Raw genomic sequence first — 17,696 nt, 5'->3', positions numbered from 1 at the left:
ACGTACAGGAAAGGACTCAGTGTTTTGTCTGTTTACATATATTTGTATGGCGTGTCACCATCCAACATCCATAGCAATTGTACAGCGCCCACTCACCCTTCACTGAAGCAGTGAATTTAAACTGTCCATCCTAAAAGATGGATATAAGAACAGCGTAAGGCCGAGAACTTACTCTTCCTAAGCCTGACAGAGTCTAAGAAAGTCTTAACCTCATTTCTCAAAATCCAGCAGGGAGTAAGAATAGGCCAAAGCTTTTCCCCAGCTGGGTTGCTGCTCCCACGAAGGGCCCTTTTCCTCGGCTCGAGGTTGGCCCTTTCCAAAGATCCTGGCGCCCAAGGAAGTTCATAAGGAAGTTCATGACCTCCAGCCATGTGGGATTGTGAAAGTCAGCATTTAGCGTAGAAACAGGTAGTCGGGGCAGTTATTTCAGCCCACGTGTTAGGAATCTTGTAGGTACATCTAAGTTCAAAGCCTCATTTGGGAGGGCTTTGCACTGTGTGACTTCAATCGTTTCGCCTCCTCTTGGAGGAACAAAAACCACACCTGACTTTTTCCCTGCCAGTGAGTCCAGGACTTTCAGTGAGATGCTGAAAGCCAGGCCTGGAATAGTCAACACCAGCCGCCCTAAATGTTGTTGGGACTCCAGCTCCCATCAGCTCCCCACCAACACGGCCAGTGTGGTCAGGCATGAGGGGAGGTGCTAAAGGACCACAAGTTCCCTGTCCCTGTTTGGGATTACAGGTGTGGGTTATTTGAGGTTGAGGTGTGCCAAGGGATGGGTCTGGCCTCTGCTTCAGGTGGCATAAACCTGGCCAGGTGCCCGTTAAGTTTCATAGTGTTTGTTTCGTTTTCCTACCAGTGGTACACTAGGAGGAGGAGAACACATTACCTTTTTTTGTGTGTGTAATAATGAGGAACAAAAGTGTCTGCAACTGGATACAGAACGCTGTGTGTGGAGCACAGGAGGAGTCTGGTGGGCTCAGATATGGGGGCCGTCCCAAGTCAGTATCCTGTCTCCCAATGGAATGCTTTTGGGAAGGTCACACATTGTGCATTAAAGCAGCACCCATTCCCCACTGGGTGCCCTCCAGCAACTGGTCGGAGGTGCACTGTCTCTCAACATGGAAGCTCCACTTGGCTATTAAAGGTAAAGGTAAAGGGACCCCTGACCATTAGGTCCAGTCGTGATCGACTCTGGAGTTGTGCGCTCATCTCGCATTATTGGCCGAGGGAGCCGGCGTATAGCTTCCACGTCATGTGGCCAGCATGACAAAGCCGCTTCTGGCAAACCAGAGCAGCACATGGAAACGCCGTTTACCTTCCCGTTATAGCGGTTCCTATTTATCTACTTGCATCTTGATGTGCTTTCGAACTGCTAGGTGGGCAGGAGCTGGGACCGAGAAACGGGAGCTCACCCCGTCGCAGGGATTCGAACCGCCGACCTTCTGATCAGCAAGCCCTGGGCTCAGTGGTTTAACCCACAGCGCCACCTGGGTCACTGGCTATTATGGTTAATAATCACTTGGCTATTATGGTTAATCAAATCAGCTATTACTGTCCCTGCTCTTCCCTGTGGAAGCAATGAGTGTAAGATGCAAACTAGCTGTAGAGACAGCAAAATGTGTCAGGCTGCCTGTGGGATTCAGAGACTGGACTCCTGCGATGCTAATGTGGCCGTTCTAAAAATTTGAGGGTTGGCCTCCACTGAAGGTTTATTTATAATTTCCACCTTAGCGCAGGCATTCCTATTAGCAGACTGGGAGCAGGTAAGGTTTGAGTAACAGCAGCAGTTGTGTTTCCCCACTACAGTGGTGCCTCGCTAGACAAAATTAATTCGTTCCACGGGTCTTTTCTTATAACGAAAAATTCGTCTGGGGAATCCCATAGGAACGCATTGAAATTTTTTTTGCCCATAGGAACGCATTAATTGAATTTCAATGCATTCCTATGGGAAACCGCGATTCGCTAGACGAATTTTTCATAAAACGAATTCGTCTAGCGAGGCAACCTCCGCTCGAAAAATCCTTTCGTTAAGCGGAAATTTCGTTAAGCAGGGCATTCGTTAAGCGAGGCACCACTGTATGTTGAGCCTGCTACTTTATGCAGACATCCCCCACCCGCTGGCTTTTTGCATCTCTTTGAAGGCTAGCAGCGACTTGCCTGTCCCTGCGCTTCCTCATTCTGCCACATCTCTGGGTCAGGGTAGGATTATCCCCGATTAGCAAGGGCAAGAAGAAAGTGCCGTTAAAAGTAGGTCATCCGGCTACACACACACACACACACACACACACACCCTGCCTGCCCCTTCTGCTTGCACACACACTGCTTGAGGGTGGCTGGCTGGCAGGGTTGTGTACCATGAAAGCAGCCCATCAGAATGCCTGGCCTGTGTTGCCATGGCAGCGGCAGCCTGGGATAAAAAGATAGAGCAGAGAACAGCCTGGGATAAAAAAAAGATAGAGAACAGAATAGGAGAGCCAGGATGGGGGTTGGGGGGCAGCCCATGTAGTGTTCTGTATGGACAGCTTTGGAGGCCAGCAAGCTCCCGAATCTGTGGCACCAAATTACAAGGACATTGCAATATTTTTGAGGCAAATAGGCAGTGGAAAGACAAAGGCTCAATACTTGCAGAGAAGTATTGAGCAGGTGGCAGTTTTCCACTCATGCGGATGAAGCAGGGTGGAAAAGTTACGCCCCTCTAGTTTGTGTGTGTCAGGATGCTCTGAAGGCAGAGGAGCAGAGTTAGCAAAAAGAAAATGTCACAGCATCACCTCCAACCCCCCCACCTTGGCAGCCCTATGGGCAAAGGTGGCACAAATTGGAGCTGGAACCCGCGAGTCAAAACAAATGGACTCCCTAACCCAAGTTTATGAATTGGGACTCTGGAATGTCTTAGCGGTAACGCTCCACATGACACCTGGGTGTTACTTAACTGTTGGTGTCAGTCGGAGGCCTCCACCTTCTGCCACAAGCTGCCTTTGAAACATAATCATTGGTTTGGTTTCCGCCCAGCTTTCTTGCTTCTCAAGCACAGTCCAATAGGTTTGAGCTTGCCTTAAGCTCTCTATGATTGCCATGAAGAAGGCAGAAGCAGTTACGCAAGGAAAGGCTATGGACCAGCTTAATCCTGATCGAGACACTCAGTGCAAGTGTCATGAAAACTCCCCATGGTAATTCAGTTGTATAATATGGGGGGTGGAAAATTCCTCACGTGAAAATCGACAGCCAAGGGGAGGGACTGTTGCTCAGCGACACATTGTGCCCTTTGTATGCAGGTCTCCTGTTCAATTCCTGGCAGACTCCAGCGAAACATCCACGAGTAGGTGATGGGGAAGACCAGGCATCCCCAAACTGCAGCCCTCCAGATGTTTTGGCCTACAACTCCCATGATCCCTAGCTAACAGGACCAGTGTCGGGGAAGATGGGAATTCTAGGCCAAAACATCTGGAGGGCCGAAGTTTGGGGATGGCTGGGGAAGACTCTGCCTGGGCTTCCCCCATCCTCATGCCCTTCAGATATTTCGAACTACCAGCTCTCATCCGCCCCAGCCAATACAGCCTGGAAGGTACTAGGCTGGGGAACACTGGCTTTGACAACACTGGCGCAGAGCTGGCCCTACCATTAGGCAGAGCGAGGCAACCAATTTTGAGTCTCATGAAAGGGCGGCAAATTATTGCTGTGTTGTTATTGCCAGGCCAGGGGAGAATTGTTTGTGGGGATTTCATGCCTCAAATGCCAATGTATGTTGACTAGCCATGGTATTATGCACCTTTGCTTGGGAGTGGGCACAGGATTGAGGGGGGGCAGTATTTGAAACTCTGCTTCAGACAGCAAGATGTCTTGGGCCAGCCTTGACTGGATTACACATGTAGAGCAGGCATGTCCAACAGGTAGATCGTGAACCACCAGTAGATCACTGGACGTCTGTGGTAGATCACTGGTAGATCAGTGGCTCCCCCCAAAGAAGCTAAAAAAATTTGGCTCCCCTAAAAAAAACCTCAACATCTTTGCCCTGCACCCCTAAAATTACCTGAACCACCAAAAACAGGGCTTAACTTCCAAAACAAAGCTCATTGTCGCTTTCCTTCTTCCCTAAAGAAGCTCAACAACTTTGACCTGAACCCCCCCAAAGGGCGTAGATCACTGCCAGTTTATAATTCTGTGAGTAGATCGCAGTCTCTTGGAAGTTGGCCACCCCTGATGTAGAGTTAAGGACATTTTCTGTGTTCCTGTGAAGATGTAGGGCTGCTAGAAGACGTGGTATTTGGGAATAGATGCTCTGTATGACTAGCATCCAGAAGGTCTGTTCCCAATTGCTGGTTAAACTGAAGCAAGTTTAACCTTCACTCCTTTCATTTTTGCATTCTGAGTATTTTATCCCCTTTGTTGAAAACAATCTTGCTATTTCACACCAGTTCTGGTGAAAAGCTCAAATCTTCACAAATGCAGGTTCTCATGCTGCCTTCCTTTTATGCAGCATTTAAATAGAAATCAAGGCCATTAAGCCCACAAGGATGGGGCTTTCCCCTCATTGTTCTCTCAGTTTAGGTGCTTCACGTTTTTTAAATGGTTCTGGCCTTCTGTTTTGGTTGGTTGGAGCATCTTTGTAGTTTCCAATGGGTTATTTACTCAAAACATATCCTTTCCACTGTGTAATCCTCAAGGTGGCTTGCGACAACCCAAATGAATACCCACATAAAAGGTAAAGGGACCCCTGACCATTAGGTCCAGTCGTGACCGACTCTGGGGTTGCGCGCTCATCTCGCATTATTGGCCGAGGGAGCCGGCGTACAGCTTCCAGGTCATGTGGCCAGCATGACAAAGCCGCTTCTGGCAAACCAGAGCAGCACACAGAAACGCCGTTTACCTTCCCGCTGTAGCGGTTCCTATTTATCTACTTGCATTTTGACGTGCTTTCGAACTGCTAGGTTGGCAGACAACCCAAATGAATACCCACATAGATAAATAATAATAAATCAAAGTCAACAGAACTAAACAATGGTGACCTCCCTTGTATCTAAGATGCATTCATTGAAGACAGGTCTGCCTGCAAAATGGAGCCCCCATGGACAAAGTTAGCCTACCTTCCAGTATCGGCTACTGGTGACAAAAAGAGAGTGTTATTGGTTTAGGCCTTGTGATCCTCCCATAGGCAATTGGTTGGCAGCTGTTATGATGCTAGACTTGGTGGAATAAGGATGTTTCTTAGGGTTTAGGATCTGCAGTTAGTGATGGTAGGCAGGAATCTGGACTGGACTCTTGGAGAAGAAATTACAGAAGCACAGCTTGGCCACATCATGATGTAATTCTGTTACCATGAAAAGGCCCTGGAAAGCTAGTGCACTGGGGGAAACTAAACTTGTGATGGACCACTTGCTTTAAAGCTTGGATGTGAAACTAGGTCTCCTTTGCAGTATATGCACCCAAAGTCAGGGTGCTTGAGGGAGGAAGCAAAGACGCATACAATCACTTGCCTATTCAGACATACCGTAGTAGAACCTGCTTCTTGAAATCCTGAAAACATTTGAACCCAAAACCATTTGTGTAGAAAGTGGACCCAGAACAGCCTTCTCCTTGGCACTGAGGTTGTGGAGTGCTGGAAATGTGGGAAATGTTTGCAAAAGCTCTCGTTGCCGAATGTGATGGCTATTATTGTTCCTGTGCCTCTTTGCCATTTGGAAACTTGTGTTGGTAAGCTGGGCGATGAGGTGGCAAGCTACCAGGCTCGCCCTGAACTAAGGAACGATGGTAAAGGTAAAGGGACCCCTGACCATTAGGTCCAGTCGTGACCGACTCTGGGGTTGCGCGCTCATCTCGCATTATTGGCCGAGGGAGCTGGCGTATAGCTTCCGGGTCATGTGGCCAGCATGACAAAGCCGCTTCTGGCATACCAGAGCAGCACATGGAAACGCCGTTTACCTTCCCGCTGTAGTGGTTCCTATTTATCTACTTGCACTTTGACGTGCTTTCGAACTGCTAGGTTGGCAGGAGCTGGGACTGAGCAACGGGAGCTCACCCCGTCGCGAGGATTCGAACCGCCGACCTTCTGATCGGCAAGCCCAAGAGGCTCTGTGGTTTAACCACAGCGCCACCTGGGTCCCTTAAGGAACGATGAGTGACCCAGAAACCGCACAAAGCCATTTCCACCGGCTGCTGGGATCCAGGTGACTGGCCGGTCACCTTTCCTCTCAGGAGCCACTGCCTTCCAGGCACTGCTGAGTCACTCTGCAAGGCAAGGAGATGTTGACAGCTCAGTCCAGACTGCCATGAGTACTTTGTGGGCGTCTCCAGGAAAGAAGCTGCACCTTCCTCTTATCCAGTGCCCCTGTGGAGATGCTGCCTATCATTAAGGATTGCACCACTGGGCTCAGGCATTCTTGTTTTTCCAATTCCAGGGCTAGCAGGCAGAAGGCATCAAGGTTTAGCAGGATTAGAGAGCAAAGGGAGAAACCAAGATTGACGAGGGGGGAGGGGGCACAGAGAATGATTAAGATGCCATGTGAGGTCAATGGTGCCCGATACCCAGAATTAGGCATAGATGCTTTCTTGGCCTATTATGCTTTACACCAGGCATCCCCAAACTGCGGCCCTCCAGAGGTTTTGGCCTACAACTCCCATGACCCCTAGCTAAAAGGACCAGTGGTCAAGGATGATGGGAATTGTAGTCCAAAACATCTGGAGGGCCGAAGTTTGTCGATGCCTGCTTTACACTTTGCTCTCTCAAGAGAAAGCTGTGTGTGTCTGATTGTGCTCATTTCACATCACGCATCCTAGAATAACTGCCACCATGTTGCCATCATCTCTACCTGCCCAATTGGTTTCTCTCGTCACCTGCAGGCATATACTAGAAAGGTGGGGAAAATCTGCATTGTTAATACCTTGCCTTTGCCAGACATTCATGTGGGGACTGGAGTACCAAAGCATCATCATCATCATCATCATCATCATCATCATCATTATAAATTTGTATCCCGCCCTTCACCTGAAAATCAGAGGTAGTTCACAACATAAAAAGGCTCCCCTTTCACCCTACATAATTTCAACAGCATACTGAGGGGTCTTAGCAGCTCAATGAGGGAAGGGTTGCGTTGAGAGCTAACATACCTGTTGAGAGACAGGCAGGTGTACAGGGCCAGCCCAAAACATTTTGGTACCTGATGCTGAAATTCCTAGTGACACCCACCTTCCCACTCACTAACATGGGGGCACAGTCCGCTGGGAACTTGTCTTGTACAAGCCCCGTTGAAGTGTACGGTGCTGGTCTGATTTCTGTTCATTTTAGTGGGGCTTCCGTAGGATAATTTCCTACTGGAAATTGAACCTAATACAGAGATGTTCTTGATTGGTAGCTTAAAAGCAACACATTAGATTGCCTACTTCGTTCATCGCAGGACCATCCTTGGGGTGTACGGGAGGGTTGCCCCAGGTGTTGTTGGATTCCAACTCCCATAGGCCCCAGGCACCCTGGACAAAGGCCAGGGATTTGGGGAGATGCAGTTGAAGAACAAACAGAGCGGAAGATTCGCAATCCCTGGTGTAGCGATTGGGATGACACCTACTTTTCTGTTTTGGAGGTGACAGAAGGAGGTCCCTTGACATGGAACGTTATCAGAGGACTGAACTCATTGTCTCCTTGTGGTCAACACTGGCTCTTCTTCATGCTTTGCCCAACAAGGCAGGTACAGAATCAGATGGAAATCGGATGGAAATCAAGAGGAACAAGTCTAGGAACTGGCAGATGCGCTGATTAACCAAGCGCAACAGAGTGTTATGGCACCCAGGTCAGGATGGGGAAAGGATCCGACCATTCGTTCTAAATCGTCGATTAAGAGGGTTGGGGGAAAAGGATCCAGATAATTAGAGAGCCCCAAGCGGAGTCAGAGACTGGCCACAAGAGGCCAGCCCTTGAGTCAGAGGCCAGCATTTCCTATTCCAGGCAATTCAGGGTTGCTCAGTGAGTCAACTCGTCAGCTATGCAGAAAGGGCAGCCCCACAGCCCTACAGAAGGAAAACTAGCGGTGGGTGGCACCTTCGCCAATGCGCTTGTGGCCCTGCCCTGGTTTCCTGGTCCTGGCACAGAGGGCTGTGTGAGACGGGTCTCACGTGTACAAGAGCCACCTTGCTTGTAATACTAACCTCCTGGCGCGATGCCCTGGCTGTTATGTAAGCACTGGGGTTGTAGGCTGCTGGAGGGAAGCCAGCTCAATGCAGAAGGGAGGAGACCCGAGGGCAGAACAGGGAAAATAAGCTCCAAGGAGCCGAGTGACTCGGGCATCACGTGGGAGGGAGGGAGCTGCTTGAGCGCAGGGAAACCCCGAGCCCTCGGCCTAGCTGGGGCCGCTCGTTCTTTGAACCCAACCCCACACCCTCAACGGTGGATGAGGAGACCACCCCAACCCCAGATCCAGCTCCTCTGGGTCCGGCTTCCTTTCCTGGAGCTCGGGGAATAAGAAGATGGGAGCTCTCTGGTCCCCTTCCCTCCATCCCAAACAGGCAGCAATAACGAGAGAAGCTAAAGGCCAGATTTTGCTGTACAGGTTGGTTTATTAACATGACACAGTGTGCCTGCCTTAATAAGCCTGGAGACAGTTATAATGGCCCAGAAGAAGACACACACTGCAGGCAGACACTTCGTGGCTCTCAGCTTCTTATCTCCTTGCGAGGGAGGTGGGCTATATGCCTTTATCCACATTACAGATAGATGCCAACATAGCAGGAGGTGTTTCAGTAGTCGTTCATGCATGTCAGAGCTTGGAGGGCACAACAGCCATCGACACGCCCTCCCTGCAAGGTGGACAGACCGGCAGGAGCTCCTACTTCCCTGGAGTTCTCCTCCTGCTCTCCGAGTGCCTCCCTCCCTTGTGGGTCCAGCAGCTCTGGACTGGCGAAGAAAATTACTCATCCAGATAAAGCATTTCCCCACTTGCTTTCCTCCCAGTTTAGGACTTTTACCCCTGTTCCCACTGCTGTAGCTTCCTCAGCACATGCATTGCATCTTGCAGACTCGCCTGGAGCAACGTCTATGACTAGCACTAGGTCTCATATGGTTTGGGGGGACAGAGAATGCATATTGGCCAGGCTCACACAGCTTGTGACCCACCAGGTCAAACACAGTCTACTTGCCACGTGCTCTGGCTTCCCACATGCTTCCCAATCGCGTTTTTGTTGCCCCAGGCGGGGAAGGAAGATTGATCAAGCCCAATGGGCTAAATTTGGTTTGGTCAGACAACAGAAATACTGTATGGGTTGTAAAGTCTCAACAGAAGTGAACCCAGCTTTCCCCTATAGCCCCACTTCATTGCTATTATTATTTCCACTGGAAAATAATAATAATAATAATAATAATAATAATAATAATAATAATAATAATAATAATTTATTATTTATACCCCGCCCATCTGGCTGGGTTTCCCCAGCCACTTTGGGCGGCTTCCAACAGAAACATTAAAATACACTAATTTCTTAAACATTAAAAGCCTCCCTAAACAGGGCTGCCTTCAGATGTCTTCTAAAAATCTGGTAGCTGTTTTCCTTTTTGACATCTGATGGGAGGGCGTTCCACAGGGCAGGCGCCACCACCGAGAAGGCCCTCTGCCTGGTTCCCTGCAACTTGGCTTCTCGCAATGAGGGAACCGCCAGAAGGCCCTCGGAGCTGGACCTCAGTGTCCGGGCAGAACGGTGGGGGTGGAGACGCTCCTTTAGGTATACTGGACCGAGGCCGTTTAGGGCTTTAAAGGTCAGCACCAACACTTTGAACTGATGTCCTGGGATCCAGCTCTCTTCAGGAAAGCAAGTGATTTTTTTCACCATCAGGATAGCTGAGGAAAGATCAGTTAATGGCTGCTGTAGGATAACGAGAGGGAAATTTGAGAGGGAGGGCAAAAGTAAAAAGAGACTTCTGCCATCAGCTCGCATTGCATAGAGGGTATCTCTCACTTCAGACGTAACTGGACTGGGAGAGCACCAGTGAGGAAGGCGGCTGGAGACAGACTGGTAGCTGAACCAGGCAGAAGAATGGTCAAGAATACATATGGAAGAACCCTAGTGGTTAGTTAGGGTTTGATGTTGCCATTTGCAGCAGGGCTGCCAACTCTCTGACCATGACCCAAAGTTGCAGGGTTTTTGCTTCCTCCTCAAGATTTACAGGCCAAAAAATAAAACCTCAGAGTGAGGGGGCCGATGCAAAGAGAGAAGAGAAGGCTATTTTTCTCATATGGTACATCCAGGACCTAACCACTTAGTGTTGGTAAACGGTAAAGGCAAAGGACCCCTGGATGGTTAAGTCCAGTCAAAGGATGTCTATGGGGTTGCGGCGCTCATCTCACTTCAGGCCAAGGGAGCCGGTGTTTGTCCACAGACAGCTTTCCGGGTCATGTGGCCAGCATGACTAAGCCGCTTCTGGTGCAACGGAACACCATGATGGAAGCCAGAGCGCACAGAAACGCTGTTTACCTTCCTGCCACAGCAGTACCTATTTATCTACTTGCACTGGTGTGCTTTCAAACGGCTAGGTTGGCAGAAGCTGGGACAGAGCAATGGGAGCTCACCTCGCCGCGGGGGTTTGAACCGGCGACTTTCCGATCGGCGAGTCCAAGACGCTCAGTGGTTTAGACTACAGTACCAACATGTTCCTTAGTGCTGATTTAGTTTATCTCTAAATAACCTTGGGCACTGTAGGTTTATTGAGAGTTTAGGATTTTTGGTCAGGAAACTGCTGCCACATTTACAATGCTAAATTCCCCAAGGTTAAAGTGGATGCACCTGCCATTCCTCCACTGGGCTCCATCCTCCTCCCATGTTCTTAAGAACAAGGTAAAGACTGAGCACTGGAAGGAGTTGAAAGCCGTGAGTGGGTGGTGAGAAGTTCGGTTGAGAATTTTTGCCAATTTCCTCTGAAATCAGATTTCACCCCTGACCCACCAGATATCAGTAGGCCCCGCTCCTGCCCTGGCAGGCTCCACCCCCCTCTTATGCCAAAGCTGTACCCTGTATTTCAGGGTCTGAGCCTTTGGAGGCCCAGTGGCATTGTGCCTCTGGGCAAAAGCTGCAGACATGCTCTGAGGTTACAGTTCTACCTCGAAACAAGACACTGCCAATGTACAGAACCATCATGCATGATGACTTCATTGCCCACGAACACGGATGACACGACAGATGCATGATGGGGCAGCATGGCTGACATGCAGGCATTTTGCCCAATTTGTGGCTACAGGGAAATGTATTCCTGACCAACTTCAACCCAATTTGCAGCTGCAGGAGCTGCTGACACAACTGCGATGCGCAACGGCGGCAGTGCCCACCCTCCTCTTCCAGCACCATTATTGCTGTCCTAGTGTATGTGCCAAATGGTTCTACTCTGCTGGTGCCAGCTCTTGCCACTGACATTCAACAGCCTAGTGGGCCCAAGGACTGGCGTGGTAGTTCTACATTCAATACATGGGCAGGAGATGCCATTTTGCACAGCAGGTCAGAGGCTATGCTATGTGAGCGCCCATTGGGCACCTCATGTAAGAATAGGGGCAGAAAAGTATTAATATGTTGGAAAACTGTTTTCCCCCCCTTCTCCAAAATGGATTCAACATGCATTTCCATGTTGGGATCCACCACGAGCTCAGACTGCACTATAACATGCCTCTTCACCAAGCAACCAACCAAGCACCTTTCGTGGTTTTCAGTTGTCTCCAAAATCACTGCCCGTGAAACCACTTAATTTGATGGGCTCATTAAGCCAAGTTTGGAAATACGTGGGTTCTCAATGTCTCTCTCTCTCTCTCTCTCTCTCTCTCTCTCTCTCTCTCTCTCTCTCTCTCTCTCTCTCTCTCTCTCTCTCTCTCTCTCTCTCTCAAGAATCCCTAGTCTGCCTAGCTTTGCCTTTGCAAAATACTTTCATTCCTAAGGTGGAAAATCCAAACGGCTCACCCCTTCCACTACTTAAGTCAAGAAGTGAGCCCCATTTAAACAGGGCTAGTACAGGGACATTTGCCAATCGGTTGTGACCCCTGGGCCAGATATTCCAATCTCCCACAGCACCGCTTTTCATAGTGCGTCAAATCTGCCCCTTTATAGTTAAAGCGCCTCTGCTTTTTCTAGAGGTGGGGCCAACCTGCCTTTTCCTCCATCCAGGCACATTCAAACCCAAACTTTTGTTTAGTTTCAAACAGACGTACAATGCTAGGAACTGACCGATGTGCAATTTGCTTTGCCAGGGAGTTTCAATTTGATGTTTAAAGTGCTCACACTTTAGCGAGATGATTTGCCTAAGTATTTATTAGAACGGCAAAACAATAAATTCGGGGTTTCTGCATCTCCCTGCCTCACCTAAGGGAGTCAGGAAAGAAGAACTTGCTTTGGGCATGTGCTACGGGCAAATTGAAAGTGGGGGTGGGGACTTTGGCTGTTGAGGGATGGGAGCTCACTTGCCGACTGCTGCCGCGGTGCCAGCCTGGACCGGCATCTCTCAATCTCAATGAATGAATGAATGAATGAATGAATGAATGATAAACTCGCATGAAGTTGGACACCTGCATGCAAGGATCCGGACGCAACAAGAATTATAATTGGGTTTCTGCACTTTGTGGGTTAGTAAAACCTTCCGCATCCCAACTAGGCTTGGTCTGCACGTGTTCTGGTTCTGATGTCTTTCCCCTGCAAATCCATTCATTCCCCCTGTTCCCCTACAGACTTCAAGGAGTAGCTTGAAACACATGGCCTTGGGAGTAGCTTTGGGGGAGGGAGTGATCACAGTATTAACCTTTTCATGTATAGAGTAGTCTTGCTCATATATATATATATATGTATATTTATATAAATAATATAATATAATATACCGTGTTTCCCCTTTTTTAAGACACCGTCTTATAACTTTTTTCCCTCAAAAAAACACGCAGTGGCTTATTTTCAGGGGGTGTCTTTTTTTTAAAGTGCTGGTACAACTGGGACCCACTGGCTCAGGACGCTCGGTGCTCTCTTCTGCGCGCTGCTGGGCGCGTTGTTGGCGCTGCCAGTTCCGAGCGCCTGCAGGGTGGGGTGGGGTGGCAGTGCTTTAAACCCCCAACCCTGTAGAAAGCAATGGAAGTTATGGACCGTAACAATCCTTAAGAGGTGCAGGTCTTAAAAAACCCCTGGTATCACCCTTGAAGCACAGCCTTCCAAAGTCAGGGGGGAAGAGGTCTGTTTAGACAAAGGAAAGGATCGGGGGTGATTCTGCGCCCTGGGACCCACAGAACTATTTTAAAAATCCCAACCTGGGGGGGGGGTCAAATAGTGAAGCCCCATAGCCCTGTAGCATAAAAAATCCAGGAATTGTAAAATTAACAACAATAATAGGGGGGGGGGGCACTCTATCCAAAGAGTTAAGAAGGAATGGGAAAGTGTTGAGTTATATATGGAAAAATATGGAAAGGAAAGTTAAAGATAAAAAATAATAATTATCGCAAGGGAAAAAGTAACATCATAAAGGGTAATAATATTAAATATAAAATAGACAACACAACAGAAAAAGCAAGTATATGACTAAATGAGATCGCACAGGAGTGAGGGAAGTGGGGAGAGAGGGAGGGGGGTAAGGAATGGAAGGAGGCAATGGTTGGAGGAGGGTATAGGGGGGTGAATTAAAGGAAAATTAAGACTGAGAAGCGCATGGTTTTTGTTTTTTAAAGATGCAAAGGCTTGCAATCAGCCAAAGTATAGAGCCCAACTTCCAGGAGACTGCGATCTACTTGCGGATTTATAAACTGGAAGTGATCTACCCCCGTTTTATTGGTGTTCAGGTCAGAGTTGTTTTTAGAGAGAGGAAATATCCCATTTTTGAGGTTAAAGTAAAAGTTCCTGACCTTTTTTTATAATGAGGAAATGCTTCTAAAACTCCGTTCTTCATTCCACGAAGGGGAGAGGGGGTGGGGCCGGGTGCTCAAAGACAAAAGAAATGGAAAAGGAGATAGCGATCAACTGCAGCCTCCTGGGGATCGAGCATTCATGCAGCCGCCGGGAGAGGCAAGGGCTGCAGCCGAGTGCTGCTTCACAAACAAACGGGGGAAAGTGCTTAGAACCCAGAGAATCTGGCTGAAAAACACGAAGCAGCAACAGCAATTGCACACACACCATCCCAAGCCAGCACAGTAACCAAGTCCCAAAAGCAAGAAAGGACTCAGCAAACACTGCTGCGGCCGGCGTTGCTGCTGCTGACTCGGGGAGCTCAGTGCTCTATTCCGCACAGCGCCTATCACTATGGCTTATTTTCAGGGTACGGCTTATATTTCTCAAATGCTTAGAAATGCTGCTATGGCTTATTTTATGACTACGCCTTAAAAAGGGGGAAACACGGTATATAGAGAGAGTTATGTATAGGTACTTTACAAGGCCTAACACCAGGCATGCCATTTGCAGGAGGGTGGCTGGGGGGCGGGGGAAGGCATCCTTGCCTCTGCCCTTCGTATTTACAGGGAACTTACAGGTCAGCCCCCCTCCAGCTTTGATGTGGGTGCCCTAACCAGCACCACGGTTGCCACGGCTGCAAGGCAAAGATGAAGGAGGTATCCTAAGGAGCGTAGCCTGGGGGTCAGTACAGTGAGAAAGGCAGTCCTCTGTGTCAGCGTGCTGCCCCCTTTTTCTCCAGTGCCGGCGGTGAAGGCCGCGGCGTGTCACCAGCACACTTGTTCCCGGATCCCAGGGCAGGCACCTCTTCCTTCCCCCGCTTCCCCTTTGCCTCTGCTGAGCCCCGCTTCAGCCCGTTCTTGGTCCCCTCTGGGCAGAGGCAACTGGGGGTCTTGGCACAGGTTCCCAGGGTGGTGTGTTCCTCCACGACCTCCAAGATCCACTTCTCCTTGGGTGAGCCGGCCTTGTCCTGGCCGTGCTCCGCGGCAGCTGCTTTCCCCAGAGGTCCAGGCTCCTGGCTCTCCTTGGGTTCCAACACAATGGGGACAGGCCCCCGCGGGGTGACTTCCACCTCCACGCTTCCTTTCCTGCCTTGCTCGTGCTCTTGCACAGGGCTCAGGGCTTTGGCCAGGGCGCGATTGGCTCCTGCAAACGCCTCTTCGGTCTGCACGGCTTGGCTTCTCCTGCAGTCCCCCAGCAGAGCTTCCGGGAGCCTGGCCTTGATGCTGGCTTCCAGGGCGCTGGCCTCCCCGTCTCCTGCCCCAAAGCTAAGTGGGGATTCCTGGCGGCCCAGGCGCCGGGTGGCCAGCGGCTTTGGAGCCCCCGACTCGCTGGGGCTCTCCCCGTCGGACTCTGCCAGGCTGTGGAGGCCGGGCTCCCCGTAGAAGTCCTTGCGGTAATCGGAGTGAACCACCTCCAGGCTGTGCTTCCTCACCACCACTTTCTTCTCGGAGCTGAGCGGGGAGCCCAGCTTCTCCGCCGACTGCACCCGCTTCAGCAGCGGCGAGCGGGGGGGCTCTGCGCTCTTGGGGCGCGGCCTCACCACGGGCGGCGAGGAGTGGAGCTTGGCCGGGAAGCTCTGGGTGGTGTTGGAGCTGCCCACCGTATGGCCGGGCAGCGGGGGCGGCGAGGACTGCGTGGGCGAGGGGGTGTGAGCCAGGGGCGAGAGGGGGATGTTGCCGGCCGACTTGCAGCGGGCGGAGCGGTATTGGCGGTGCAGCTTGGGAGACAGGCCGTGCAGGGTGCTTGGCCTCATGTGGTGGGACGAGGAAGCTGGCGAGTTGGGGGTGCTGGAGGCTGGGGAGCTGCTCTGTGAAGAGGCACCTGTGGGGGGGGACAAAGGGGAAGGGGGCAGGCTGAGAGGCAGGAGACCAGCAGCCCTCGCTGGGCACCAGGTACGCTCCAAGCCAGTCTCAACTCAACTCCCTCCGGGGTGAGAGGCAGCAAGAGCTCACAACGTGCAATTCTGTCCCCCCACCGCCACCCCATTAAGAACATCTTTGGGAGCAAATGTCCCCCACCTCCCTAACCCTCTCTCCCCAGCCGCCTGCTGCAGCCCAGCCGCCTTGGGCTTCCTACCTAGGTAGGCAGAGTCAGGGGTGGAACGCAGGCTCTGGGTGGGCGAGCGAGCGCCCAGGCCGTGGGTGGGCGAGCCCGGCAAGCTGTCGCTGGAGGACAGCGAGCGGTTCAGCGACGACAGGCTCCGGCTGGTGTGCAGCAGGTTGGACTGCTTGGTGATCTTGCGGAAGAGGGAGCTTCGCTTCTTGGTGCTAAGGAAGGAAGGAAGGGGAGCCATTAGCCAAGAGGGGAGCCAGCCCCTTCCTCTCCCTCCCCCCCCGTTATTGCACCTCACCTGTCCTGCCCTTCCTTGCTGGTGCTCCTCTTGTTCCTCCGAGCCATCTTGGATTTGTAGCTGCTCTTGCGGGCTGGCCCAATCCGGATGGAGGTGTTCTCAAAGGGCGTGGTGGTCACCATCACTTTGTTCCCGCTCTGTGGCAAAAGAGAGGGAGAGAGCTGGCCGTTGGCACAGCAAGCAGACGCAGCACTTTGCCCAGGTGCCCTCGGACGCCACGGCCGCTCTGTGCTTACCTTCAGGATGAGCTCCACCACCTCTGTGTGCACCAGCCCATGCACCGGCTCCCCGTTGACGTGGGTGATCAGGTCCCCGGCACACAGGCCTGCCTCATGAGCTGGACCACCTTCCTCCACGTGCTGCCAGAGGAGAAAATGAGAGAGATGCTCTCACGGCTCTGCTGCCTCCTTCTGCCCACAGCACACATAGCTTTGGCCTTGTAAGGCATAGCTGCCAAGTCTCCCGTATTCCCCGGGAAATCCCTGTTTTTCCAGCTGTTCCTGTTTTTTTGTTTCCCCCCGGTTTATTCTGGCGCGACGGCTATTTTGGAACTGGGCGGAGCATGCTCAGAAGCGACTTTTGATGCTGCTCTGCCCAGTTCCAAAATGGCTGCAGTGCGACTTCTGGCGCGGCGGCCATTTTGGAACTGGGCAAAGCAGCATCAAAAGTCACTTCTGAGCATGCTCCGCCCAGTTCCAAAATGGCGGCAGCGCTACTTCCGGTCTGCTACTTCCGGCTGGTCCCTTATTTCTCTGACAGCAACTTGGCAGGTATGCTTGTAAGGGCCGTTGCCTAAAGCGTTTGCCTCTTTGGGCTCTCTTAGCGCGGAGGCGGATAAGGCAGGTTGGGTGTTCTTCCTTCCCCACGGTGCAGCGTTAATCTCAAGCCTGCCCAAAGTGCCCTCCGGATCAGCATGCATGCTCACCCAGACAATGTGGTGCACGCTGTAGACGTCGCTGTCCCCCATGTAAACCCGGATGGCACGAAGGGTGAAGCCGTACTTCTTCCCCGAGCGCTGGATCGTGATGGGCGAGCGCAGGATGGTGACGGCGGGCGAGTAGTCGCGGGACGGCGAGGAATCGCGGGACGACGGGTTGGAGGAGAGCGACCGGGGGGACATGGGGCTGGCCAAAGGTGAGCTGCTGTGCTGTTCCACTGCGAGGAGGGAGAGGGAGAGAAAAACTAAAGGGGAAGCAAGAAGCCCTCTGCCATTCCATGGGGCAAGAACACAAGAGCACCTCCTGCCTCCCAGAACAGGAGCCCTGGCCCCTAGCCTCCCCTGCTCTAAGCCCTGCAAACTTGTACTTTCTGGTCTCTGCACCCAGCCTAAGGCCAGCCACCTCTTCCTTCCAGTCGTTTCCCAAGACCTCTTGGCAGCGAGGGAAAAGTACAGAAGCTGCAACACTTCCAAGGGCGGTTTTGAGCTTGGGAAGTGGTACGTTGGGGTAGGTGGGTGTCGAGCAGGCTAGGG

General features: G+C 51.4%; 1 protein-coding gene across 3 annotated transcripts in view; it reads right to left on the bottom strand.

Annotated features, from left to right (window-relative positions):
- Positions 1-14,462: 14,462 nt before the first annotated feature.
- MAST1 (microtubule associated serine/threonine kinase 1) overlaps positions 14,463-17,696 on the bottom strand; it is a 97,895-nt gene continuing 94,661 nt past the window's right edge. For all 3 annotated transcript variants that reach the window (XM_035140889.3, XM_035140885.3, XM_035140888.3), the window contains 5 exons: positions 17,151-17,380; positions 16,462-16,584; positions 16,226-16,362; positions 15,952-16,142; positions 14,463-15,696 (listed from right to left, as the gene is read on the bottom strand). In XM_035140889.3, the coding sequence (XP_034996780.3) occupies positions 14,588-15,696; positions 15,952-16,142; positions 16,226-16,362; positions 16,462-16,584; positions 17,151-17,380 (1,790 nt within the window). In that variant the 3' untranslated portion in view covers positions 14,463-14,587. The remainder of the gene's footprint in view (positions 15,697-15,951; positions 16,143-16,225; positions 16,363-16,461; positions 16,585-17,150; positions 17,381-17,696) is intronic.

The sequence above is a fragment of the Zootoca vivipara genome, chromosome 15, assembly GCF_965207765.1.
Source record: "Zootoca vivipara chromosome 15, rZooViv2.hap1.1, whole genome shotgun sequence".
NCBI classification, from domain to species: Eukaryota; Metazoa; Chordata; class Lepidosauria; order Squamata; family Lacertidae; genus Zootoca; species Zootoca vivipara.
This window is presented reverse-complemented; position numbering and strand designations above follow the sequence as displayed.